Source organism: Colletotrichum acutatum (assembly GCF_030867785.1).
Source record: "Colletotrichum acutatum strain CBS 112980 chromosome Unknown BDZ83scaffold_180, whole genome shotgun sequence".
In the NCBI taxonomy this organism is placed as follows: domain Eukaryota; kingdom Fungi; phylum Ascomycota; class Sordariomycetes; order Glomerellales; family Glomerellaceae; genus Colletotrichum; species Colletotrichum acutatum.
Window position 1 is genome coordinate 39515 of NW_026849174.1, and position 25819 is coordinate 65333.

The 25819-nt window shown below is 50.3% G+C and overlaps 13 protein-coding genes across 13 annotated transcripts; 6 read left to right on the top strand and 7 right to left on the bottom strand.

The window, feature by feature from the left end:
• Positions 1–51: 51 nt before the first annotated feature.
• On the bottom strand, positions 52–2812 carry BDZ83DRAFT_641242 (uncharacterized protein). Its single transcript, XM_060509541.1, has 9 exons — positions 2158–2812; positions 1932–2108; positions 1657–1877; positions 1507–1599; positions 1312–1450; positions 1172–1247; positions 964–1112; positions 756–900; positions 52–706 (listed from the first exon to the last, which is right to left on the bottom strand). Exons 1-9 carry the CDS (start codon positions 2516–2518, stop codon positions 325–327), a joined length of 1743 nt encoding a protein of 580 aa, XP_060358610.1. The 5' UTR covers positions 2519–2812; the 3' UTR covers positions 52–324.
• A 781-nt stretch (positions 2813–3593) lies between these two features.
• BDZ83DRAFT_767259 (uncharacterized protein) lies at positions 3594–5072 on the bottom strand (the record flags this gene model as incomplete). The annotated part of the gene is made up of 3 exons (XM_060515279.1): positions 3594–4181; positions 4245–4849; positions 4937–5072. The coding sequence occupies 3 exons, from the start codon at positions 5070–5072 to the stop codon at positions 3594–3596; spliced, it is 1329 nt and encodes a 442-aa protein (XP_060358611.1).
• A 508-nt stretch (positions 5073–5580) lies between these two features.
• Positions 5581–6999, top strand: BDZ83DRAFT_591854 (Cys/Met metabolism PLP-dependent enzyme-domain-containing protein; the record flags this gene model as incomplete). Its single annotated transcript, XM_060506483.1, has 2 exons — positions 5581–6746; positions 6807–6999. 2 exons carry the CDS (start codon positions 5581–5583, stop codon positions 6997–6999), a joined length of 1359 nt encoding a protein of 452 aa, XP_060358612.1.
• A 257-nt stretch (positions 7000–7256) lies between these two features.
• BDZ83DRAFT_757725 (uncharacterized protein) lies at positions 7257–8549 on the bottom strand (the record flags this gene model as incomplete). The annotated part of the gene is made up of 1 exon (XM_060514933.1): positions 7257–8549. One exon carries the CDS (start codon positions 8547–8549, stop codon positions 7257–7259), a length of 1293 nt encoding a protein of 430 aa, XP_060358613.1.
• A 596-nt stretch (positions 8550–9145) lies between these two features.
• BDZ83DRAFT_724184 (cytochrome P450) lies at positions 9146–11238 on the top strand (the record flags this gene model as incomplete). Its single annotated transcript, XM_060512629.1, has 7 exons — positions 9146–9394; positions 9738–9822; positions 9896–9943; positions 10064–10311; positions 10492–10660; positions 10732–11102; positions 11161–11238. The coding sequence occupies 7 exons, from the start codon at positions 9146–9148 to the stop codon at positions 11236–11238; spliced, it is 1248 nt and encodes a 415-aa protein (XP_060358614.1).
• A 256-nt stretch (positions 11239–11494) lies between these two features.
• On the bottom strand, positions 11495–12289 carry BDZ83DRAFT_724185 (uncharacterized protein; the record flags this gene model as incomplete). Its single annotated transcript, XM_060512630.1, has 1 exon — positions 11495–12289. The coding sequence occupies one exon, from the start codon at positions 12287–12289 to the stop codon at positions 11495–11497; it is 795 nt and encodes a 264-aa protein (XP_060358615.1).
• Positions 12290–12875: 586 nt separating this feature from the next.
• Positions 12876–14034, bottom strand: BDZ83DRAFT_757728 (Glyoxalase/Bleomycin resistance protein/Dihydroxybiphenyl dioxygenase; the record flags this gene model as incomplete). Its single annotated transcript, XM_060514934.1, has 3 exons — positions 12876–13074; positions 13134–13312; positions 13369–14034. The coding sequence occupies 3 exons, from the start codon at positions 14032–14034 to the stop codon at positions 12876–12878; spliced, it is 1044 nt and encodes a 347-aa protein (XP_060358616.1).
• A 454-nt stretch (positions 14035–14488) lies between these two features.
• On the top strand, positions 14489–15461 carry BDZ83DRAFT_767266 (uncharacterized protein; the record flags this gene model as incomplete). Its single annotated transcript, XM_060515280.1, has 3 exons — positions 14489–14659; positions 14715–14792; positions 14871–15461. 3 exons carry the CDS (start codon positions 14489–14491, stop codon positions 15459–15461), a joined length of 840 nt encoding a protein of 279 aa, XP_060358617.1.
• A 743-nt stretch (positions 15462–16204) lies between these two features.
• BDZ83DRAFT_591860 (uncharacterized protein) lies at positions 16205–17932 on the top strand (the record flags this gene model as incomplete). The annotated part of the gene is made up of 4 exons (XM_060506484.1): positions 16205–16502; positions 16573–16704; positions 16773–17081; positions 17151–17932. The coding sequence occupies 4 exons, from the start codon at positions 16205–16207 to the stop codon at positions 17930–17932; spliced, it is 1521 nt and encodes a 506-aa protein (XP_060358618.1).
• Positions 17933–18152: 220 nt separating this feature from the next.
• Positions 18153–19386, top strand: BDZ83DRAFT_641248 (uncharacterized protein). The gene is made up of 2 exons (XM_060509542.1): positions 18153–18357; positions 18439–19386. The coding sequence occupies exons 1-2, from the start codon at positions 18310–18312 to the stop codon at positions 19303–19305; spliced, it is 915 nt and encodes a 304-aa protein (XP_060358619.1). The 5' UTR covers positions 18153–18309; the 3' UTR covers positions 19306–19386.
• BDZ83DRAFT_641250 (fungal-specific transcription factor domain-containing protein) lies at positions 19359–22546 on the bottom strand. Its single transcript, XM_060509543.1, has 4 exons — positions 21269–22546; positions 20532–21205; positions 20171–20474; positions 19359–20098 (listed from the first exon to the last, which is right to left on the bottom strand). Exons 1-4 carry the CDS (start codon positions 22112–22114, stop codon positions 19406–19408), a joined length of 2517 nt encoding a protein of 838 aa, XP_060358620.1. The 5' UTR covers positions 22115–22546; the 3' UTR covers positions 19359–19405.
• Positions 22547–23004: 458 nt separating this feature from the next.
• BDZ83DRAFT_657260 (uncharacterized protein) lies at positions 23005–23494 on the top strand (the record flags this gene model as incomplete). Its single annotated transcript, XM_060510950.1, has 3 exons — positions 23005–23108; positions 23168–23220; positions 23301–23494. The coding sequence occupies 3 exons, from the start codon at positions 23005–23007 to the stop codon at positions 23492–23494; spliced, it is 351 nt and encodes a 116-aa protein (XP_060358621.1).
• A 258-nt stretch (positions 23495–23752) lies between these two features.
• Positions 23753–24672, bottom strand: BDZ83DRAFT_591874 (beta-lactamase/transpeptidase-like protein; the record flags this gene model as incomplete). Its single annotated transcript, XM_060506485.1, has 2 exons — positions 23753–24025; positions 24100–24672. 2 exons carry the CDS (start codon positions 24670–24672, stop codon positions 23753–23755), a joined length of 846 nt encoding a protein of 281 aa, XP_060358622.1.
• Positions 24673–25819: the final 1147 nt, after the last annotated feature.

Genomic DNA, 25819 nt, shown 5'->3' on the forward strand with positions numbered 1-25819 from the left:
TGGCCATCGTCAGCGCTAGATCTCACAGCATCCACTCAGTGAAATGATATGTTTCTCTCGGTGCCCTCTCAGGCCCGCGGGTTGCGCTAGTTTGTCCGAATCCTACACCGTGGTGGCGTCGCGGCGGGTTGTCATGTCGAGGTTGGTGAATGAAGTCGTCGTCCAGCAACGCACGGTCAAAATACAATGATGAGGAATCAGAGAGTTGCGTTGCGCGCTGGGGACATTGTGATTTCAATTATCCAGAGAGACGTCAACTTGTCTCATTCAATGCCTGGTACATATTCGCAGCTGAGACTTTTCCGTTAGGGTAGTTTGTCTTCTTTACTCCCGGGTGCTGGCCTTGCTAAGCTTCCTCTTGGCCACACTGCTACTATCACCGACGTCCTTTCCCAAATCACTCTTTGAATTTTGGCCATCAATGATGACATTGTTCGAGTAGACAACCCCATCAAAGATTTCATCCATCTCCTCCAAGGTCCTGCCCTTGGTTTCGACAAACAGCCAAGTAACCACAAACAGTATTCCAAGATTCCAACCACCGTTGATGGCATAGTATCTCCAAGAGATCCTTTCGATGGCGAGAGGAGTGGTGTAAAGGTTGAGGAAGCTGAATGCATACCCGATTGCTTGAGCAACTACAACTCCTTTAGCGCGCTGAGAGTATCGTAGCACCTCAGGAGGGTAAGTGTAGGCCAAGATGCTCCTGCACGAATTTTAGTAAAGTTGAGGGAATCGAGTGTTCATTCACGTACCAGCTTGCCGCAACTGCAAGTAGGAACAGTGCAACAACGACAATCGCACCGATAGCATACGCATTTGTCTCGGGATGGACCTCGGTCAGATAAGACAGACCGGCCAGAATTCCAAACAGTACAACTGTGGCGGAAGTTCCGGTAACTAAGTAGAAAGACAAGGAGGTCAGATCAATCCAACGGAAAACCCATATCGAGGGGCATCTACTCAACGGTTTGCGAGCTCCTATCTTGTCGATAAGAAGAACACCGCCCACACTACAAAAAGCCTTCCACAGCAGCAAACCAATGTTGATTTGGATTACAGACTTCCTCTCGGAAACTCCTAGTTTCCCAATCAGGAAGGAAGAGAAATATCTAGAAGATTTCCGTTAGCGCTAGAACATTCAGCACGTGAGTGTGTCCTTTCAACATACAAGATCATATTTCCGCCCAAAATTTGATAGAAGATATTCGTTAATACAGCGATTGTGAACCGTTTCAAGTTTGGAGCTGTTATAATTCCCCATCAGTTAGTTATCAACTCGACGACTCATGTTGGCTGAAGCTGGCTCACATGGCGCAATGAGATCTTTCCACCCTCCATTGCTCTCCTTCTCGTGGTTCAGTGCCGAGATGATTTCTTGTGTCTCTGAAAGCACTAGAGCATCTTCGCGGTTACCGTTCGCATGTAATCGAGCGAGCACCCCTATCGCCTTAGGAAATTTTCAGTCGAATGATCCTAAGCCAGGAGTATGTTTTACATTGTTACCTCGTCATGGCGGCCTTTGGAAAACAGCCAGCGTGGGCTTTCGTCGACGAATGGCAAGAGAGATAGGGATATGATAGAAGGCACCGCTTCTCCCTGATTAAGAGACATTAGATAGAGCCTTGATTTTGTCTGTAGGGAATAGACACTCACAAGCATAAGCCCTCTCCATGCCCAGTCGGACTGCTTGTCATAGATACCCAGGACAATGCAACTGACCAAGAATGACGTGAAAGGTACGGATGTCAAGACGGTACTTGAAAGAATTGAGCTATACTTCGGCGCCGCCACCTCCATAACCCACATGGGAGCGATGGAACCATTGATGAGGGAGGCAAATCCGATAATGAAGCGGCCGACGATGAGCTGTGGAACTGCGTTGCTGATGAGTGGTTGTACTTGCAAAACGTTAACGTGGGAAGTCTCACCCTTCGAGGCCGAAGCTTGAAGTACAACTCCGAGAATGATACAGATGGAGCCAACAGCGAGGCCGGTCTTTCGTCCCCAACGATCAACGACGGGACCCACTATCGGTGCGCCGAAGATCGAACCGGCACTAATGATGGCAACATTCAGTCCAATCATATCGCTATTCAACTTGAAGTCTATTGGAAGCTGTTAGCTATAGAAACCGAGTCGGGCAGATAATCGCACAATCTTGATAAGGCTTAACCGAGTTCAAGTTGTTGATCATCCCAGCATCGTAAGAAAGAATGCAGATGTTCAACATGGCCACGAGGACCATGAGCACGTGTGAGATGATAGGCCCGGGGGTCAACAAAGCCATGATGGCGAACGGTTCAGGATGCAGAGAACTATTTTCTGCTGGTGATACAGTGGGAGTCTGAGTTTGAGGCTCAACTGTCACCGTAGATTGGCAGTCTGGTGTACCCAAGTGTTGGTTGTGGTGATTTGGAGAATCTAAAGTCAATGTAGCAGTTGTCAACTCATTCGCAGACAACTCAAAAATTTCTTCTTGACGTTGATCTGAGCGCTGAGCCGGCCACCTGCGCATTTTTCTCTTTTTTCAAGGTACGCGTCAGAGACACCACACACTCTCTTGCTACACACCATGAAGCGATAGATAAGACATTCCGGGTTAGATCAACGAACCCACGAGTGTCCGGTGATAGGGGTGCACCTGAACCAAACGCCGTAGATTCAGAGACAGCGCGCTGTCTGGCTGTGTGCGTGCTGAGTTGTGCGGCATGCTCATAGCTGAGCGGCGTATTTCCCGAGAGTGCCGAGCTTTAGGCGCTAGCTTCGGCCGAATGCCTCAGGCTAACATTGTAGTTCCCCCCTTCTCCCCTTTATGATCGCATAATGGGAATTCCCAAGGGCCCTCAATTGTACAGTACGTGTCACGAATTCCCGTACAGATGTGCATCCGCCACTAGGTTTCCGTCTCCGGCGTTACGACTGCGCTATCCGTACACGCCAGCAGTGTCTCGATCGGCTTTCAGGTTCCAGAGCCCAAGTATGATGGTTTGCCGACGCAGGCAGGAATCAGTTTGAGAGTTCTGATTCGCATGGTACGTGGCATGGTAGAGACGGAATGCCAGCCGAGAAAGCATTTCCAGTTCAGCTGGGCGCTGAAAATTCGGCAGATGTAATTTGCAGGGAGTGTACGGAGTCCCTGCACCCAACCACAACATCTCGATATTCGTGTATGGAGTAATATTGCAAGCAACATGACATCGCGATAGACTCACTGCAACGTAAATCTCTGAGAACTCATGCCAGGCCAAGAAGCCAAGATCCGCCTATAGTCCTTTCCATACGCTCATGGTTTCATTGTCTACTTACCACACTCCTTCGCGTATGTGCATTTTACTAGTCCTTTCAGTCAATTCGCATGGCAGAACTGGAAAGTCCTTATGAGAGTAACCTTGGCCGTTCATTCTTAAACACAGCGAATGACATGTATTTTTCGAACGTAACTACTCGTTCCAAAACTGACACATCGAATCAATCTTCCAATATTTCTAAATCATGCATCTAGTACGCATGCCAATGCTATATACTCTAATAAGTTGGTCACATAACAACTCAAAGCAGTCTTGAGTGTGCAAGCCTCATCAAAAGTCCAATCACCAGTACCCACCCGGGGGCGGAGGCACAGCCACATCGTTAAGATGTCCCGTGACGCCGTTTTTGATGTCCTTAGCGACCTTGGGAAACTGCTCTTTGGCAAACTCCAAAGGGTCCCAGGGCTTCAGCTTGGGGAACCGTTTCTTGGCCCACTCTTCCGGGGCCGCCTCGATGTCATCCCAGGGAATCTTGTAGAATGCGTCTCTATTCTGTTGTCCGCTCTTGTGCACTGCATTGGACCGATGGTACCGGATCCGTTGTGCGGCTTCAAGTGCTAATTTGACGTCTCCGTTAGAAGACTGTAAACACTCAGCAACCGTCACGGCGTCTTCGAGAGCTTGAGAAGCGCCTTGTCCAGCAGTAGGAAGGTTGGCATGAGCAGCATCTCCGATGAGAATCGTGCGGCCACCTTTGCTAACCCAAGTGTCTATGGTTGGCCGATAGACCAGCTTGAAATCAATGGTCTTGTTCGAAGGTGTAACGTCGAGGAGGGCTTGTGCATCTCTCCCTGGGAAGAAACTCATCCACTTTGCTACATGTCCTCTCTCGGCGATATTGGACCAAGACTCAGATGATTCTTTGTCGTCCTATCAATGTGAGTCAGTAAGTAAGTTATCAAAATTATCTTGGGTAGACGCTGAAGCGCTCACCGGATGAACCAAAACCCAAGCAATGTCTTGAGCTTGGTTCCAAACAAAGGCCATTAGGCTCAAGTTGTCATACATCCAAAATCGAACAGTATCTCTATCCTCGTGGAAAAGATCCTTGATTCCGGGATGATTTCTCATCGTTTCGTCAGTCTTGAAGAAGCTTCTGAACACAGACCAGCCGCTCGTAGTGTCGTCAATCTTTTTGTCGTCAAGACGCAGAACCTGCGCTCGAGCGATGGATCGTGGGCCGTCTGCGGCGATGACACAGTCGGCCCAGATAGTCTCGCCAGTGCTGAGCTTTACACCTGCTTGGCCTTCTTCTTCAAGGTAATCCGTGACTGAGACGCCGATCCTAATGTCCTGGACACAGGTCTGCGCATAAGCGAGGAAGATCGAGTGAATCTTGCCTCGGTGGCCTGCATAAGTGATGTTGTGTTCTTTTCCATCCCTCGCCCACGGAACATCAACGATGAACTTGCTGTCGTACTTGTACAGCTCCATGGTGCGGATTTGACTACAACCTGTGTCGTGAATCTGCTGGCCAACCTTGCCCCCACCCCATCGATTGATGATACGGCCAGCATTGGGGAAGAAGTCAAGAATATCTGCCAAGGAGCACCACAGTGAGTTTCGTAGATCATTGCGACCAAAAGTCTGGCAAACAAAAAGAGGGGCTATTTTGTAATGCTTACCACCTTGGCTATTGGAGTCGGGATATTTCTCCAACACCGTGACGTCCATGCCACGGTGTGCACATTCGATTGCGGCTCCAAGCCCGCCGAAGCCGGCGCCAACAATGATGACTTTCAATTTCTTTCCGGCAGTCATTTTTATAGATTTGTGTAAAGTTAGTGTGAATAAAGCAAAGAGTACGATGCGTTGATGCTCCTTTCTGAGATAAGCTGACCAGTGGCTGCAGCTTCAGACTGAAATATAGGAAATCTCGAACAATGGACTGAAGGCGTTTGGTATCTTGGCACGAGGGAAAACCATTGGGAGCATCATGAATGATTGCAAACATGGAATGCCGCGGCACCCGAATTCCAGCGAACCATCCTTCCAACTCGGGGTCGCCAGCCGAAGGCCCGAGATGCCCGACATAACGCCTCTTACCCACCTTCGCCGTCTTACTAGACCCATTGCTCCAACGACATGGACCAACTGAACTGCAACTGATTCAAAGAAACCCAGATCGGAGTTAATTTCTTGGACTTGTGACAATCTTCTGAAAGCACATTTTGGAAAAGCACTCCATCGCCTCCTCATTGACATCACCCCCTGCTGTTGTTCACTACATCTATTCCTAGGCCGAGGGAAGTTTTCGCCAGACTCGAAAATGGGGGCCATTCAACAAGACCAAGAAAAGGTTGTGCGAGTGATTCAAGCCGCTCAGAATGGATCTAAACATGTTCCCAAGTTTGAGACTCTACAAGTCCATGCAGGGCAAACTCCTGACTCTGCAACGCTTGCACGCGGGGTCCCGATTTACTCAACCTACGTCTTCAACTTCCACAGCTCAGCCCATGCTGCCCGGCTATTCAACCTTGAGGAAGAGGGCGAAATAGCAACCCGCACGGGAAATCCAACTACAGCTGTGGTTGAACGTCGTGTCGCAGCCCTCGAAGGTGGTGTTGCGGCCGTTGCCGTTTCGTCAGGCCAGGCAGCTGTGTTCATGACTATGGTTGCTTTGGCTGGGCACGGTGAGAACATCGTAGCGACGAAGCATTACTATCACGGCGCATACAATCAATTCTCCTTTCTGCTACCAGAGCTCGGCGTAACATGCCGCGTTGTAGAAGAATCTGTGGAAGCAGTCCGAGCAGCGATCGATGAGCGCACCAAAGCCGTCTATATTGAAACTATTGGACACCCCAACTTCAATGTTCCGGACATCGAAGCCATTGCGCAAGTTGCCAATGAAAAGGGAGTGCCTCTTGTCGTCGAGAACACCGTCGGGTGCGCATACTTTTGCCAGCCCATAAAGCACGGAGCAGACATCGTCGTTGAGAGCATGAGCAAGTGGATCGGCGGTCACGGGAGTGCAACCGGCGGTATCATCGTCGATTCTGGCAACTTTGATTGGAGATCTTCAACTCGGTTCCCACAGTTCAACAAACCATGCCCTGGCTTCCATGGGTTGAACTTTTCAGAGCGATTTGGGAGAGAGGCCTTTATCATGCGTATTCGAGGGCAGATCCTCCGAGACGTTGGCTCCTGTCTTTCTCCTTTCAACAGCCAGCAGTTCGTGCTCGGGATCGAGACTCTGAGTTTGCGCTGCGAGCGACACGCTCAGAATACCATTGCTCTCGCGAACTGGCTTGAGAAACACGAAAATGTGGTGTGGGTTTCGTATCCTGGTCTTCCTAGTCACCCTCACTATAAGCTCGCGCAGAAGTATCTACCCCGTGGAGCTGGGGCGGTACTTATGTTTGGCATCAAGGGCGGAGAGGATGCTGGTGAGCAGCTGGTTGACAACTTAAAGATGATCTCGAATAACCCAGGGTAAGTGACAAATGCCATGACGTTGGCTCCCACCTGCTACTTTTGCTGATTTCTAGTCAGATATGGAGACGCGAAAACGACTGCCATGCACCCCTGGTCGACAACACATAAACCTATGCTACCACAGGAAAAGATCGATCTTGGCGTTGCGCCGGAAATGGTCAGGGTTTCAGTTGGCATCGAGCACATTGACGATATCATCCACGACATTGAACAGAGCATGAGCATCAGTCCCGCTGTCCCAAAAACATAGATTGGACAAAAGCTGGCGTCCCTATACATTCAATATGGAATATTTTGTTCGTGTTTCAGATTTTAGAATGCTAAGTGCCGTGTAGTACTTTTCAAACGTACAATCATCTGTCTTTGCCGGGTTTATAAGATTATATCTTGTTTATCTGCCCACGAGGTGCGATTGTCATCAAGCCGGTTCATATTCGCACTCTGCATGTTCAACGCACGAAATACTAGTATGAGTATCATCACTACAATAAACACAAGTATTTGAAGCTACATAACCTTCAACATTTGCTCTCTGGGATCTGTAGTCACCTGCGCAATGTCATCATCGAGGTCCTTCTCCCAAACCCAACTCATTCTGTTTCTCATGATCTCCTTGATCTTCCCAAGGTCGTCCCCCTCAGCTTCAAAGTGCCACAAGTAACCAGCTTCTCGGCTTGTAGCAACGAGCTTTTGCGTGCGCTCAACTCGAGCTCGACTGAAAGATTTGAAAACACCAAGCAGGTCTTGTGCTTGTCGGACATTGTAGAGGAGCCTTCCGAGAACATATGCATCCTCCACGGCCATACCCGCGCCGGCTCCTTGGAAGGGCGTTGAGGCGTGCGCAGCGTCTCCGAGAAGACAAATCCTGCCCTTGTGGTAATTCTCCATAGGCGAAAGATCGAAGAGCGCCCAAATATCTGATTGGCCCATGAGTCGAACAATGTTGAGTACATCCGGACCCCATGTGCTGAAACTCTGCAGCATCTGTTCTTTGGTTGCTGGAATAACCATCGTCTTGTGAGGCCATTCCTTTGATGACTGAAAGGCGACCACGTTCATCATTCTACCACCAGCAACGGGAAAGGTGAGCATGTGGCCATGGTACCCCAGATATGCTTGGCAGTTCTTCGCCTTCTCCTCGCCTAGAAGCTCCACAGCTTTGTTCATCGGAACCATTCCTCTATAGCAGTATTTACCAGTATAAGAGGGGTTGGTGGCGGAATGATCTTCTCCAAGCATGATGCGTCGGGTTTGACTCTTGATCCCGTCGCAACCAATGACGGCACTATGCCTCGCTGATGTCCCATCCCCAAACTTCAAAACGACACCATCGTCGCCAAGGTCGTCTATGTCGTGTAAAGTCTTGCTGAATTGCGCTATTCCATTTGGAAGGAGCTTGGCTATCTCATCAACAAGATGCGAGCGATTCACCATCCAGCTTCCTGGTTGGGGATGCTCCACAGAGCAGAGGTACGTCCCGGCAACGACACCACGGGCTCTGGCGGTCTCATTGGCGCTGTCCATCCCGACTCTAAAGTCGAACCAGATGTTTTCCTTGTCTGCGAAAATGTTTCTGTTCGCCCGAGCTTCAACCGCAGCCGCCAGTGGCTCCGATATCTTCGTAATTGCTCGTACTGCATTTGGTCCGAAGGCGACACCGGCTCCTATCTCGCCGAATTTCGGAGCATTCTCATACACAGTGACCGGGATCCTCGTGTGAGTTGTGATATATAGGGCCAGGCAGAGGCCACCGATACCACCGCCAACGATGGCCAGACTGAGGTCTTTGTCTGGTAACATTGGAAATCAAGCACGTAATCAATAAGCAAAGACAATGATGGGGCGTGGGGTAGATGTCAGGCTCAGAAGACAGATAACGCAGTGACTTAGATATGAGATACGAGCTGACACAGATGCATTATACTAGATAATAGAATCCGATAAGGTTTCTTGATGCTTCAGCTAGTGACCGAAGGCGTCTGGATCTAGGTGCTGTATTCTACCAACCATTCGTTTAGGCATTAGCCAGAATGGCCCTGTTGTGACCATGTCCTGTACAGTAAAGAATTCAAAACTAGTACCCGGGATCCGTTCTTGCCTGGAGATCTGGCAGAATGACCGAGAAACCGAGCCACTGTAAGCCGCCATAGCGCGTCGGCCGAAAACCCCGGAGCTCAATCACGCCTAAGGCATGTGACCGAGATGATACAATCTGCCAGGGTTGGGGAAGTAATTGGTCTTGACATAACGACTGGAAAGCCTCGAAGAGCCCAATAGACAAGATATGAATAACGTCTTTTCAATGTTCACTTGAACTTTAACTCACACCGTCGAAAGAACACAGCACAACTCAGTTGACCCAGCACAAGCCATTGCTATCACAGAAGCTATCTACAATGTCTGCTCATTTTGAGCTCTACTACCCAATCTTGAGAGACAAATTGCAGCAAAACCTTTTGGCAGTGGTGGGATGGACAATTCTTTGCGCATGCGCCTTCGGGGTGCTGCTTCTCTGGTCATTTGCAGTCGAGGTCAAAATGCCAAAACTTTCGATTGCATTGGAAGATGAGGTACCCGATCGACAGGAGCGGATTGATATCTTCATCAAAGACACAAGAAGGTTGTTCATCACAAGTTACAACAAAGTATGTTCAATTCCTTTGCGATTATGAATCGCAACAACGGGGCTTCAAGCTAATATTTCTGACAATAACAAGTTCCAAAATCGGGTATTTGGGATAAACACAACTGAAGGTTAGTTAATAATACTTGAGAAAAATCGCAAAATGTTCCCTGCCGTTGACCACATTTCAAAGGCACGAACATCATTATACCCCTCGAGCTACTCCACGGGTTGGGAAGCCACAAGTCCCTGAGTTTCGCTGCATTCCTCGAAGAAGAGGTACGTACCTGACATGAGATTTACCAAGTCTCGTAACAGTGAAGAAGTTATTTCTAACTCACTATTTATATTTCTTGGGACGATAGTTCAGTATGAAGAAGTACACTAAAGTTGGCAACCTCGATGAGAAACAAATTGCCATCGTAAATAAGAAGTTGAACCCAAGTCTCCGTAAACAGCCCCCAGGAGTTATTATCCCAAACCCCATCATGCATCTAACTCTTCACAGCGCAATATGTCCCAGTTCTTCTTAACTTGATACGCACTCAATGGCCACTCGAAATCTATGAAGGTAAGTCTCGAATCCTTGATTAACTCAGCCAAAGCGACCTAGCTCTCGGGTGCAGCTTGAAGACCTTTGGACTCCACTCAGGAATGCTTCCACCTTTGACAATACTTACTTTTTGAGTAGTTCCCACAGTCGTTAAACCATGGCCACACGTTATGCGTCAGGTTTCTCGTGTCTCCGCAAGACTATTCCACAGCGCCGAGTCGGCGGATAATGACCAATGGCTGGACATTGCCAGCGAGCATGTCCACTCTGCTGTCGTATGGACGGAAAATTTGAAGAAGTGGCCAGCAGCGCTGCGACCTTTTGTCTATCGATTTGTCAAGGGACGCGGAATCATGATGCAGCGCTTTGGCGAAGGCAAAGCTTTGGTGGCCAAGACTTTGCAAAGAAGAAGGCTGCTTGGAGGGAAGCCCCTGAGCAATCCTCCCGCACTGTTGGACTATCTTGCCGACACTGTTCTTGGTCCAGACGACGTGGAGGCACACACAGTTGCTCAAATCAACTTGTGCGTAGCCGCGATTCAATCTATGGCTGCAACAGTCACCCAGTGTCTCATGGATCTTGCGACTTACCCAGAGTACATTTCTGAGCTTCGTGATGAGATTGAAATAGTCCTGGCTCGAGGGAACGGTGTGCTCAGCAAGCAATCATTGACGGACATGATGAAGCTGGATAGTGTCATCAAGGAAACTCAGCGATTGAACCCGCCGGATCTGGGTACGTATAAGTCCAACACAACACTACGGCAATGAGAGGGCGTTTCAACTGACATCAACGAATCATGACAGCAAGCTTCCAGCGGAAGGTTATGTCGGACTTCACGTTATCGAACGGCCTTCGCATCCCGAAAGGCGCACGTATTGCCTTGCCGACTGGAGCCATCAACATGGACCAAGATCTGTTCCAGAATCCTGAGGTGTTTGATGGTTTGCGATTCTATCGAATGCGCGTCGCTACAGAAGAGGCCCGAAGTAGCAACCAAATGGTGACGGTAGGTAAAAAGGACCTAACATGGGGTTATGGCAGGCACGCTTGTCCAGGTCGATATGTTGCCGAGGTCGCCATGAAGCTGCTGCTGATAGAGTATATCACGCGCTATGATATACGGCTATCTGGGGATTTGAGGACGCGCCCAAAGAATATCGAGTTCGAGGGATTGGTGAGGGCAACACCTTGCTTCTACTATCGCAATATCAAAGGATTTCTAACGAGTGCAGGTCATTCCCGACCCCGACTGGGAGTTGTTGTTGACGAGTCGAGTTGCGAAAGAAGCTGCTACAAATCGAGCCAGCTGAGTGGTAGTGTTATCATAGAGCATATGCAGCCGTGACAGAGGATCTCAGGTAACTTTTGGGACATTCGGAATGGTAGATAGGTAGCATCATTTGCATTCATGTTTTGTCTTGCGTCGTTTCCAACTATTGCATGAATTCAACTATGTTGTCAATTTTCAGTCAGTATGCGCATAAAAATTCGTTTCGGTGTTAAAGCTGGGAAATGTAGTGACGGATGACAATCAACTAGGAAGTAAGACTAATCTACAAAAAGCTTCTATTGCATGGACACACCGCCTGTCACAAACATGTACTCGCCATTAATGAAACGTGATCGCTCCTCAGCTAAGAATGCAACTGCCCATGCGACATCTTCAACAGATGCCGCACCACCTTCCACCGGCGTGTCTCTGATGAAGACTTTTTTCAATCCTTCCCATTCCTCGGGCGAGAAGTGCTCCAGAAAGCTGTCCGTCAGTACTGGGCCTGGTGCAACCATGTTGACCGTGCAGCCGTATTTAGGTGGTAGTTCCTTCGCCCACACACGTAAGATTGCATCCAAAGCCCCTTTGGTCGCTGCGTAGATTCCTTGTGTCGGTTTCGGTACTCGGGAAGCCGCTGATCCCACCATGATGATGCGGGAGCCGCCAATGGCGCCGGACATGTTCGGAGGGTCGGCCGGTTTGTAAGGCGTGAGATGTGGTAGCGCTGCTTTGACCAATGCGAAGGCGCCGCGTGCATTCAGGTTCATCGCTTGATCCCACATGCTCAAGTCAGCGTCCCAGAGGTGTGCAATGGGCACATATCCGGCATTGCTCACGAGGATGTCGATGTGACCGAACCTCGCCACGGCTTGTCGCACCAATTCTTTTGGCCCGTCATCCGACGCGAGGTCGGCACAGACCGCGATCCAATCGCTTTGAAGTTTCGCTCCAGTAGCTTCGCATTCTTGCTTCAAAGAATCCCAAGGGTAGTTCAGAACGATATTTGCTCCACGGCTTGAGAGTTCCATTGCGATTCCAGCCCCAATGCCTTTTGACGAGCCTGACACGAGGGCTACCTTGTTGGTCATGGTTCCCCGTGATGCCATAGGCGCGTGAACTGGTGGTGACATGGTCGGCTCGGGCGTTGATTTTAGCGACGGTGTTTAGTAAGGCAAATTGAGACAAAGGGAGTTGTGGATCTAAGCTTCAAAAGCAAGGTTGCGAACAAGAAATTTGCGAATTTGATGGCTGTCAGAACCGCAGTGGAAGTAAGGAGGCCTCTAATCAGTAAGGTAAAGTAATCATTAATATGTGCGTCCCGCTGGTTTGAGACCCATACTTCAAACGAGTCTTCGGGATATGTGCACCGAGAGTGGCCGAAGGTAGACATCTCACCAAATCAACAGCCGGTTCGTAGTCGAGACAAGAACTTATCGAGCTCGAAAATTATCACATCTGTGAGTATATCTTCCAGTCCCAAGACCCATTGAATCCAAGCTGGTCAAAAAGCCTAATGTAAATGCTGCGCAACTAAGTCAAGTACCAATACACTTGCTTCTTTTCTGGAATTGCTCTTGACACTGATAAAACTGCCGTATTCTTCTTACTCTGGCCTAAGCTTCTCACGTATTCTCCGTAGCCTCCCTTCTCAGTGCTTTGTTTGTGCCGGGAAATCTATGCTTCAATCGGCATGGTAGGGAAATCCTTGAGTCCTGGCAGATCCTCGTATTTCTTCGTGAAAAAGGCACGAGGAATATCCGGTCCCCAGCTAGAGACCGTGGCAGCAACAGCTGGCTCATTGGCATTTGGAGAGTCTTCGTTCACGAGGTCGCCGTCGACGTAATGCTCGACAACAAATCCAGAGGGGTCAAACCTAGTCAGGGTTATTAGGGGTGCCACAATTAAGGAAACATTTGAAGCCAAGACTCTTACCAGTAATCAAAGATCTGGCTGCCGAGGACATGTCTTCCCACGCCAAAAACGTTGATATGCCCCTTGCGGATTAAATAGTGGTGGCCAACCACTTGGCTGTCAACATCATCTATCTCCCAGCTGCTGTGATGAGCCTTGATTCCCTCGGTGACCTCGGGCGAGCCAGCGATGAAAATATTCTGCATTTTCTATGTCAACTCACACCAAATCCCAGAGCATTCGAGAGAGCACTAACATGATGATCGACAAATTCCTTGCCTTTGTCGAGATGAATGAAGATCATGATTGTCTTATTATTCTGGGGGTGGAAAAGGCAATCGGTCTTTTTGAAGTTGAAAACCTTGCTATACCAGTCAAAGACCTCGTGCAGACGATCAATGTTCACCTCGAACCCGTAATGGCCGAGTTTGTGCACTTTCGATGGTTGGTCTCGATCCGGTCGCTGGAACTCGCCGAGCCTCTTCTTATCCTCCCAGGTATTCCACATTACCGGCTTGGGAACCTCCCTAGGCTCAGGGACGCGGTCTTCTTGGCCGTAAATCAAAGTGATCGGCTCTCCTAGGAGATCCTTGACGACGACTACTTTTCCCCCACCTGGAGCATCGTAGTCGGTGATCGGGGTAGATCCGGGGAGCTTCGCCGCCTTCTCGAGCTCAGCCATGGACTGCACGATCCAAGCGCCTCCCCTGAACTTCCTCTTCCCATCGTTCGTCTTTTCAGCAACGTAGCAAAATTGATCGATTCCGAAGCCTCGTAGGTAGATCTTATCCTCGGTCTCCCGCACAGGTACCAAACCAAAGTCGGTATAGAATTCCTTCGCTTTCTGAATGTCGGGGTGACCATAACGGACGTGAGAGAGGCGATCCAAAAGGATGCGAGAATCAGCCGAATGTTGGGCCATTGTGTAAAGAGGGTAGTGAGTTGACGATCAGTCCAGGAAGAAAAGCAACGAAGGGATGAATGTCGATGTAAAGGTTTGGCGATTACGCTTGATGAGAGAGAGCAGTAATCACTGGTACTTCCACGCTTCTTATTGACTTCGCTCTCCGAATCTCCGACTTGGGGTAAACTGAGCAGTGACTTAATTCCCGTGGTCTCGGTGTAAGTTGCCGAAAGCCAAATCCTTGGCCGGCCAATGCTTCCGGCACAGTCCACCACTGCGGTCAACGCGCTGCGAGACCAGACTGCGTCGGGGTAATGTCTTGCGTCTATGAAGATATAAGTTCATTCGACCGACGACACAATTGAATTTAAATCAGAGCAACTAGAAATCCCCCCCCCCCCCTCTTGCTTTCGGATCACTCATGAACAAATCAAAACCGGAAAATCGACAATCTTCATTCCAACAAGTTGCCATGTCATTTAACAGATTGATACGGTTTGAAGATGCGGAAGGCGTTGAGAGATACGGGAATATTGACAACGACATTCCGGCATCGGGGCTTCTCGGAAAGACAGTGCAAGTAATTTTGGGTACTCTGGAGTCTGGCTTCAATATATCTGATCAACAAGCCGTAGTCGGCAAAGTAGGATCATCCAATTTCGAACTGAAAATTACCCAGACTAACCTCATTTACATAGGTGTTGTGTCCGCTGCCAAACACACCCCTCATTATCTGCGCTGGGGTCAATTACAGGTCTCATGCAAGCGAAACAAAGGTGAGAGTGATGCACCGAGATGTGAAAGGCTTTCATGAAAGTGGAAGCACGCGCTGATGGTTACTTGCCAATTCAAAGTTCCAACCGCCCAAGAAGCCTGTAATCTTTGCGACCCCTCCCGACAGGCTCGCAGGACCGCTGGACGATATCAAAATTCACCCAGATGCCCAGGAGCTACTTGACTACGAGGGTGAACTAAGCGTTGTAATCGGCAAAGATGGATACGACATCAGCGAAGACGAGGCGCTGGATTACGTTCTTGGTTACACTGTGAGCAACGACGTTTCAGCGCGTAACCTTCACGCAATCGACGTCTCCGGGTATCAAATGGGATACGCAAAGTCTTTTGACGGATTCGGGCCCATTGGGCCCAGCCTAGTGTCCCCTAAGCTGATCCCCGACCCGCAAAATCTGAAACTGACGACCACTGTGAATGGAACCGTCCGTCAAAGCAGTGACACTTCTCAGATGATTTGGTCGTGCCGCCAGCTTATCTCATTCGCGTCTCGCGGTCGCACACTGCGTCGAGGAACTGTCATTATGACCGGAACGCCGGAGGGCGTAGGATGGCATACGAATGGCTGCCTGAGCGATGGTGATGTGGTTCAGGTCGAGATCGAGAAGCTGGGTCATATCAAGAACAAGATGGTCTTCCAAAAGAGCGACTGAAGTGCTTCCGTTACAAGCATTTCAGTCGAGAATATCCTCCAAGTTCCCGAGAGGCAGTCATCTTTTGGCGACCGCAGTGAGACGAGATGTAAACCCAAAGAATTTTGTCATATTCGAGTAATATTCGAGTGTCTCATGATTCGATATTCAGTGCAATTCTACTTGGCAATTCGTGACAGTGCGTTGCTTTAGTCGCCAAATGCATTCTCACTTTAGGTCATGCAACTTCTCATTTACTCGGGCCAAGTGTAAGGGACGGCGCTGTCACACCCTTAATTGTAGTGAAAAGGCGACAACAATTCATAATCCCATATATCCAAGGTTGATTCCTTTCCTTTACCTTTCCTTTGCTCTCGTCTGACGACTACCAAGACCGTGTTTGGCGCCGGAAATATATGCAGGGGTCACGACATGAAGTCTCTTTCTTTTTGTCATTGATAGCTAGCAGCGATCTCGACAAGGTTGCCATACCCCTGCTGGGTCCCACTTCGGCGCTGCGCTTCTTCTTTTGGTCGTCCTGATAATGCAATTGACAAGGTACCGGTCTTTTCGGGTTCCTCGGCCGAATTTGCCGGCCTCCTGTCGCTACCCCGCTCCGTGAGTCCGGGATCGGCTAAATGAATTATCCCTAAATGCATCTCCTTAAGAACTCCATCTCTAACGATGACATTGGATTTCCAGGACGGACGGATTTTTGTTGTTAGCTTGACCAATCATAACCGACACCCGATACGCGTCGCGCAATGACAACAAGCCAAGCTACGCCTCCAGCAACCGGCTCGATCCTGCTGAAAGGCGGCACCCTACTGTTTCACAATGAGCGAGATGATGTGACGCCTCTGAGGAATACCGACATACTTGTGCAAGGCAACCGTATTGCCAAGATTGGAAAAGCCATTGCACCCCCAGCAGGAGCTCAGCTCGTTGACTGCAGCGGCAAGATCATTAGCCCAGGCTTTGTTGACACCCATCATCACCTATGGCAGACCCAACTCAAAGGCTGCCACGCAGACCAATCGATCTTTGACTACATCCCTTCAGGTCAGTTGGTCTAGGTCTCTATCGACCTTCTCCACTAAACCATCAGAGCACCCTCGTTGACATGACTCAGGTTATTGGCAAAGCCATGTCTATTCTCCTAAAGACATGTTCTGGGGCCAGTTAGGTGGCGCACTAGAAGCAATCGATGCTGGAACAACTTTCGTACTTGATCATGCCCATGGCAATCAAACGAATGACCATGGTAGGACTATTTGAGAAAGTAGAGAAATTTATTGAAAGAATGACCCACTAACGAGACAAACTGAATAGCTACCCAAGCGCTATCAGCCACAATCGCTTCAGGCATTCGCTCAATTTTCGCCTACTCCCAGGCCCCATACTTCACAAAATGGGACTCTAAATCTTGCGAGCTATCAATGGACATCATGCCTGACTCGAGCATGGCGCATATCTTTGAGCTCGCAAAAGCACAGCCCTATGGAAATGGGAGGGTTCAGATCGGGTTCGGATTTGACTATTGGTTCCTCCCCAAAGAGGCTATCGTAGGCATTTTCAACGGACTTCGTCATGCTGGCATCAAGCTTTTTACCTCTCACTATGCGAAAAACCCAACCTTCGGTACGTATGCTAGCATTTAGGATAACTATCTTCCCGTTGATATGCAAAATTCTGACTGGAAGCCAGGAGCGAACCCCCTGATCCACACTCTAGATGCGTATGGCCTCATCAAGTCACCTAGTGACATCCTGCTGTCGCACGCCACAGGCCTTGATGCGAGCGAGAAAGCCAAACTGGCTGAAACCCAGGTTGCTGTGTCGAGCACTCCAGACACTGAAGCTCAGATGGGCTTCGGCTGGCCACTTGCCTTCTCATCAGGTATTAACTACACGATCGGTGTCGATTGCCACACAAATAACACATCCTCAATTCTGTCTCTCGCTCGATCGGCCTTGCAGATGGCGCGCCAACGTGAGGCACTTGCGGAGACAAATGAGGACGGTGCTCCTCAAAAACTGAATCTCCAGCCGGCGGGCAGCACCCAAGATGCTTTCAACGCAGCGACCATCAGAGGGGCGCGTGCGGTGCTTTTGGGGGACGAGATTGGGTCCTTACAGGAGGGAAAATTGGCCGACCTAGTCCTCTTCGATGCAGCCGGGAGTGTGACAATGAGTTGCGTTGCAGACTCGGATCCTCTGACTGCGGTTGTCCGTCACAGCGATATTCGAGATGTCGAGGCTGTTCTCATAGATGGAGTCTGGAGGAAGCAAGGAGGCAAATTCTGCCCAGTGACCGTTGCAGAGACTGGATCCACTTTGCAGTGGGCTGAAATCAGGGATAAGTTGCTTGAGAGCCAGCGGGAGATTCAACATCGACAGAAGAATTTGAATATGGAAAAGGCGAAGGAGGCTCTTGTTGCCATGTACCGGATCAACACAAGCAACTTGATCGAGAAGCCAAAAAGGACTTAGGACTTTAGCACATACTAGTAACTTAGGAGAAGGGCACTCGCTATATTTTTGTATGTTTTTGTAGCCTATGCCAGAGATAATCCATTGAATATCAAACCGCTCTTTCACATCTAGAGGTGACGCGCCGTGGCAGTGCCGAATATGCGGCGGGCAGATTACATCAAGCCGGCCGAAAGAGCGAGGGTGGCGCAACGACCCCGAGAGTCACGCAATGTAGGTAGCCTTCTCCCCGCAGAAAGTCTAACCTTGCTCAAAGTCGCGAGGAATATAAAATGAAACTGTCAGCTCCTTGACTTTGCTAGTTTGTTTGTCTTTGTGATCTCTCGCTGTACTCGTTTTACAATTACAAACTCAAGCTCTTTCACAAAGGCACAAAGATGGCTGTCTCAGAGAACAACGCAACCAAGACTATTGCTTTGGCTGGGGTGAGTCATGACATTATTTGATCAACGACGATCAATTCAAACCCGGAGCAATCAACTGATACGAAGAGCCGATTTGGTTAGGCGAGCGGCAACTTAGGTCTTCGTATCCTAGAATCTCTGCTCGATGCAGGGTTCGATGTGACGGTATTGATTCGCCGCGAAAGCGCCCCGATTGATTACCCCGTCAAAGCCCGAGTGGTGGAAGTCGACTATGATTCGTCCGAGTCACTTCAAAATGCTCTTGGAGGCATCGACGCCGTGGTTTCTGCCGTGGGCAAGCAGAATGGATTGCAGAGCCAGTTCAAACTCATCGATGCTGCGATCGCCGCTGGGGTAAAACGGTTCATCCCGTCGGAGTTCGGTGCGGATCTCCGGAACCCTAAGATTCGTGCCTTTCCGACCTACCGAACCAAGGTAGAGGTCGAAGATTACCTGGAGAAGAAAGTCCGGGACACCAAATTGACTTACACCTACGTCTATAACAGCGTTTTGTTTGACGAAGGCCTGTCACTCGGGGCATTCGCAAATTTCTCGACCCGGACAGTGAACATCTTCGATGGCGGGGACACAATCTTTTCTGCAACGAGGATCAAGACAGTCGCACTGGCTGTAGCTGCCATCCTTAAGAACCTTGACCCAACTAAGAACAAGGCAGTTCGCATCCGAGACCTCGCGATGACCCCAAATCAGCTGCTAGAAACCCTCAAAGCGTTGGATCAAGACCACGCTTGGAAGGCCGTTGTAGTCAACACCGAATTGCTCGTTAAGAACGCCGAACGTGAGCTAGCATCGGGCAAGTTCAGCCCAAAGGCATTCGCAGCATTTGCAATGAGAGCGACCTTTGCTCCAGAATATGCACAGGATTATAGTCGCGACAACGAGCTCTTGGGCATAACTCACATGACGAAGGAAGATATTCAAGGGGTCTTAGCTGCAAGACTGTGCTGATTCTACTTCTTTGGACTCAGGAAAAGTTTAGATATCTTAGTTGGAATTGAAGTCTTGAGACGCGAACTTTCCATGGCCGCGAAGAGGCTCGCTTGATGCTCTAAGTATGACTAAAATACAATTGGCCGTCTGCGTTCGTGAAATCGCACATATCGTCCATCTCCATGAGGGGCCCTATCATCTCATCTGCATGATACATCGCTGTGTCAAATATTCGCTCAGCGCTCCGGGGCATAGAAACTACACCCGACGGAGCATTGTCGCTTTGAACAAGATTAGTGCTTGCGTGTGGTCTCAAAACGCCCTTGGATGAGAACCGACTCCCTAATGTCGGATGTTTCCCAGCAGAGGATGCCGACGATGAGCGCCGATCTGATAGAAACGATTTCCGGCGACCCAACTCCTTCTTTCTCCGTCTTCTCGCCTTGTCAATACTTCTCATTACGGAGCGCCACTGGTGTACCCGGTTATGCCTCGTCGATGAGTCCCATCGCAGAACAGCACTTTGCTCTACCACTCGCCATGCCTTGTCGGCATCCCTGCCCAAAGGCTGGTTGCACAGCTCCGAAAGAACAACCGCGAAAGCATGCCACTCATTGTAGCATTTTGTAAGCCATGACCACTGTGCTACTTGCGGGTCGGTCCGTAGACGGTATGAATGCGCCATACACTCGATGGCGTTCTGGAAAGCGCGTCTCTTTTGCTCGTCCGTGAGGGAAACACCAGAGGACAGTGGGTTGAGGACCATGAGGCGAAGATTTGCAACAATGGTTCCGACAAAGGAGGACGTAAGCTTGAGCAAATGCGACGTCAGAGTTTGGGTGCCATGTCTGAAGTTTGGACGCTTTAGTTATATGTAACTTACACAATGTAAAGAGCCCTGAGATGGTTGACTCTCGGAAATCTTGGTGGCGATATTTTCACGCTGTCTTTCAACCCAAGCCTCCTTGTCTGCTATCGTCATTGAGACAAAGTTCAATCCGGATATTGTGTCGATCCTCCGAGTGTCAATTATCGTCCGCCAGATATCTGATGCCCAGCAGCGGGCAGCGGTGAAGGACATGGTCGTGATACCCTTGGACTCGGAGGGGTACTCCGTCATACCCGGGCATAGATCCCCATCATTCACGTTGATTGGGGGCCGTGAATCGAAGCTACTTAACTCTAGACTAATGGCAAACGTGATCAGTCTCGATGCAAGTGTTGAATGGGTATGAACAACTCACAGGCCAGATGAACATGAGTAGTCTTCGGACGCTGGCGTATCTAGAATGCAAATATTCCACCACAATCGTCGACGCATCTCAGCTTCGAAAGGGGGGAGGTTTAACGTGCTCCCATCTCGATGCATGCCTAGAGATTGAGCAAGCCGCACAGCCAGCCCTGTCATGCTCCATGAGTACGTAGGGTCTCTGCAACGTAATGTAATGAGGTAAATCACAAAAGCTTGCAGTGTGAGCATGTCATCCGTTACCATCAACCTCGCACGAGCAAGCGCAGCGTCAGCACCTCGCCGGAATTTTCCCAACAAATCAGACTGAGCTGATCCAAAACGCGCCTCGCATTCATCATCGGACAGACTGTTTACTGCACCAACATAGATGACAAACAAGAGGGCTTCCAAGGGGGCTGTAAGATTTTGTGGGTTGTGCATTGCTTCGAGGACGGCCGGTTCAACCGAAGGTATGTGCAGGACGGTAGCGACAGGGTGTACGTTGGTGTTGTAAAGCTGCCATGCCTCTAGTCTCTGATTGCGAGGAGGATGCAGAGGGTAAGTGTCGGTTTCTTGGGTGCCGCCTGTAGATATCAAGGAATACTGGAAAAGTTCTGACCGAGAAGATGATGTCTGCTCTTCAAAGTCGGAATCATCCTCGCTGATCACGCCATCATCCAGATCATTCTATTGATAAACAGTTAGAATATCCTTTTAGAATCGCTCACTGCCTTCTCTAAATTGACGTACCTCGGTATGCAAAGCTTCCCAAAATGTTCCACTGACATATCTTTCACGACCGTCATCCCTAACGAGCTTCCCCGTCGAGGTCCCGTATGGCGACCAAGAGTTGACCGAATCGCCTTGAGCACTATCACAGTCAATGTTGGGAATCTCGATATTCGATGCGTCACCGACTGTGGAATTTAGAATCCCCGCCGGAGATTTCAGGCCGAGAGAGATCGCAGCCTGTTCCACCTGAAAAGTGCTGAATTTGACCGCGACGCTCTCTTTCCCTGTATCTCTACATGCGCTTGTCGACGAACCGATTGAATTCGGGGGTGTTGGTGGTGAAGGTGAGGTAGAATCATTATTGACTTCTGGTACTTGCGTTTGAGGAAGTGTTGATATTGAATCTGGACGAGAGCTTGACCCTACGATGGGGGCAGACGATCCTGGGATGTTGCCTTGTTGCATACATTCTGCCAAGGTCTTGAACATCGGCTCCAGACGGTGAAGCTGCTCCCACAGCTGATTGTCAGTGAGAAACTGCCGCGCAGCCGAGCTTCCTTCAGGCGGATAGACACAGTCTGTTCCAGACTTCTCGCAGTGGTGACAAGGTTGTTTCTTGTCGCAACCGACCTTCCGACGACGGCATGCCGTGCAGACGCGGCGTGGGAGAGGGTAGTTCCGAGATGTGTTGCTTTGTGGATGGGATTGAAGAGGCTGCTGCTGCTGCTGTTGCTCTCCTTGCTGGTGCCGGTCTTCAGTATTGGAGGGATTCCATGCAGCGACAATGGAGTCCGCAATTGCTTGATTGCCGGGCGAGGCTTGTGATCGAGCCTTCGCCGGGGTTTCAAGCACTCCAGGCCCCATAATCTTGCACAAGCGGACTCTACGGTCTGAACACCCGAGAGGCCGAAATGATAATCCGAGTTCTTGCTTCGTCCTTAGATCTATAAGAACAATACGCCTATCGTGGATGTCGCTTGCTCATGAGTTGTTTATATTGTAAAGATGAGCTGCTACATGTGTACCGTGTTGCATCACGCGTGATTGCGGACAGAATGAGGAGTCGAGGGAAAGACTTGCTTTGCAAAACAAGCAGAAAATAACGAGCGCTGGAGTGATAGAATACATGGAGATAAGGTGATGGAAAAGAGAGGGATCACGAGGGGGATTCACCACCACCAAGCCATGTTGGGACGAGGCGCACGGAGGGAACATGGTGTAGGCCGAGAGATAAGACCTTGACAGGGGGGCGAAGTGCGGGGAGAAGCACTACAGACGAATCACGATGGACACAATTACCAACCCAAGACGCCTTTGCAAGAGCGCAGCAGCTGAAGCGGCACTGGGTCACCTTTTGTCTACCTTTCTTGTTCACGGCACATGGGAGCGTGGCATAGATCAACGCCATGGCAGACTAGGGCTCTTACATGATAAAGTGTTTGGCGGGGAACCCGTCTGGCAGTCCACTCCTCCGCACAACGTTGGCCCCTGATGATAGCGCTGTGGGGTTGTAGCCTTGTTTGGCAATGTGGATATGAGTAGCAGAGAAGTAAACCGCAGTAGTAGCTCGGCCGACCCCTCCGGTCCAGCTCTCCATTCCAACCCCAGTCGGCGTTTCGGATGGCGAAGTATTCCAGAGCGAACGTGAACTTGAACTGACGCCAGCATATCCTGTATAAGTTGAGGTGGTCCCTGAATCGATCAATGAAACCCGCTCTATGTTAAGCTAGAGAGATATTCACACAGGCGACAACATGTCAGCAATGGAGACATCAAGCCAGCAGATAGGAAACTCGGAGTGGCTCATCCACGTCCCAGACTTTCCGGAGGCCAAAGACCGGAGGGCTGCCGTGTTCCCGTATGTCTCAGCCCAGACTCAGAGGAGAGGTTATGAATTGACATCCCGACGCGAAACAGACAACACATTGAGCGGATGAAAACAGATCCTCAAGGCTTTTGGGTGTTTGGAGGTGGGATATCCGCTGCCCCGTGGGCCGCCGTTCATCAATGCCGTCCACATCCATGTTTAGCTAACATTTGTTCAACGCAGGAGCCACTTTGGCGGAGCCCGTGGGCCCCGGCCAAACCCCGCACATCACGGGCAGTGCCATGCTTGTCTTTGCGCCCACACGGGAGCGGGTTTTAGCGCGACTCATGGATGATCCGTTGGTCAAGGAGAAGATCTGGGATATCGAAAAGGCTCAGATTCATCCATTCTTACGTCCGAAAAGAACTCCCCTCTGAGACGTTCAATTATTACCCAATGGAAATGTCCAGTCTGATTGGTTCTAGAGGGGGATATTGCGTGTGGTCAAGTTGCGCAAAAAACGAGACAAGTCGGCAATGAATTATCCAACCATCAATAACAATGGCTCGGGAAGAAATGGTGATCATATCCTTAGAATGAGAGGCCCAGGAACTCGCAGTCCCCTGAGATAGACGATTTCATATCTTGAACCCTGTTTGCCCAATTTTTCCCCTAGTACTCACTTTCAACTGATGTTAACGCCCCGCAAGATGATCAACCCAAACTTGTTGCCAGAATTCCCCGAGAAGCTTTGCACTCTTCGAATCTCCCGCTGGAAGCAATTGGCTCACGTAGACAGCCCCAAGCCCACTTTCTCGGTTCACAAACCACCCAATATTAGGCATCCCGTTCCATGTCAGACATTTTGCGGGGAGGTTAGGCGTACCCTCTTTGATTACCATACCACCCAGTCCGAATGCTACTCCGGGGCATCCCGTGTCGTCCCCCGTCAGTTGTTTATGCAAAGCCTATCGGTCCTTCGTATTAGAGTTTGGGACGCTCAGCTTGGCTGCTGCGCCAGAGGGTGGGGAGCTAGGCACACCTCTTGTTTGATCAACCCTCCGTATTGACTGGTGCCTTGGTGAAACTGAGGAGTGAACATTTCTGTCACGGATTCGGCCTTCAGAAGCACTGGACTGTCCCTGAGTAGGTCCGTCAAGACTTTGACGAAGTCTGACGTAGTAGTGATGAGCCCCATCCCACCGGAGCTCTCCTGTGCATCTTCCGGGTAAGGTGAAGGGATGGGGGCCAGCTTTCCCTCTTCGGTTCGTAGAAACATTTGAGCTAGTAGTCTCCGCATATCCGGTCTTTCTGTTATGTCAAGTGTCGTGTTCGTGAGACCAAGAGGTCTGAACAAATGCTCCTCCATGTAAGTTGCTAGCTTCATATTGCTCAACCTCTCCACAAGCACTCCAGCCCAGTCCGAACTAGCACCATAGACCCAGCTAGTTCCAGGCTCAAACAAAACGGGCATTGAAAAAGCTTCGATGGTTCTCCCACTCATCACTAAGGGCTGTTCGCCTCTTGATTGTCGCCATGCTACGAGCAGTGGATGCATAGCGTCATACGATATGCCGCTAGTGCAACTTCCCTCTCGCCTAATTTTTCTTGGCATCTGCTGTTAGTGAATGAGTGAGCCTACCACCAAATTACTAACAGCCGAAAACTCTTCACCTCCCCTTGCCGGAGCCCGCATCCGCGATGGCCTCACAGCCGCCGTCGGGCACCGGACTGATGTCGGCCGACCAAGCCGACCCCGAACCAGGCTCCGGGACACCTCCGGAGCCGAACCCCACCTCAAGAGCTAAGCGACGCCGCGACGCCGAGGCACAGCCGACCCGGCCCAGCCTAACGGGAAGCCAGCTTGATGCCACCACCGACGCCCCTACCTCGGCCGAGGGGCCCGCAGCCTCTACCGCATCTGCTCCGAGCGGATCTGCCACAGGGTCCGTCTTGACAGCCCTTGCAGAAGAAGCTAGACAGTACGAGGCACGGAAAGACGTCTTTCTGACCATTGCACGGTCCGTCGACAGCGTTGTCGCCAGCTTTGACGGTTCTAGAAAGCAGATCGCGAAAGAAGCCACTGCCTATGTCATTCAAACCCTCAAGAGACTGATCAATCACGAGACAAGCCCAATAGCGGCCCGGAGTTGGGCGGCTGTCGTCGCACCGATGGCGGGCAACACCACTGCGGCGACCCGGAGCGGCCAGAGCTGCCAGAGCTCTGCCCGCCCGAAGGCCACACTCCCCGCCGAGGATCAGCCGCAGGCGCAGCCGAAGGAGGACCTCCGCATCTTTGCCCGCGTCCCGGAAGAAAGCTTAGCGGCCGCTCGGAAGATCGCACCGTTCGCCGTACGACAGATCGTCTGTAAGGCCGTTGGCCTGGGGCTAGCGGACCTTCCCCACGTCTACCATATCAGCACAGGTTACTCTCTGAAGCCGCGAAACAAGCAAATACAGGAAAGACTACTTACAAGTAAGGCAAAGCTGGCGGAATGCCTCGGCGCCCACCAAGTCGAGACGCCTATCAAGTGGCACACATACGTTGTGCCGCGATGCCCAACAAAACTACACAGCATTGGCGGGGACGTCCTGGACCCAGCCACACTCGTTGAAGATGAGGTCTTCGCACAGACAGGACAGAAGCCTGTCCTTGCTCGACCGTCCCGCCTTGGGCCCAACCCAGTCACGAACGAAATATCTTGGCTCATATCATTCACATCAGAGGTCACGCCCTTCAGGCTCTTCAACAAAAAAAAAGC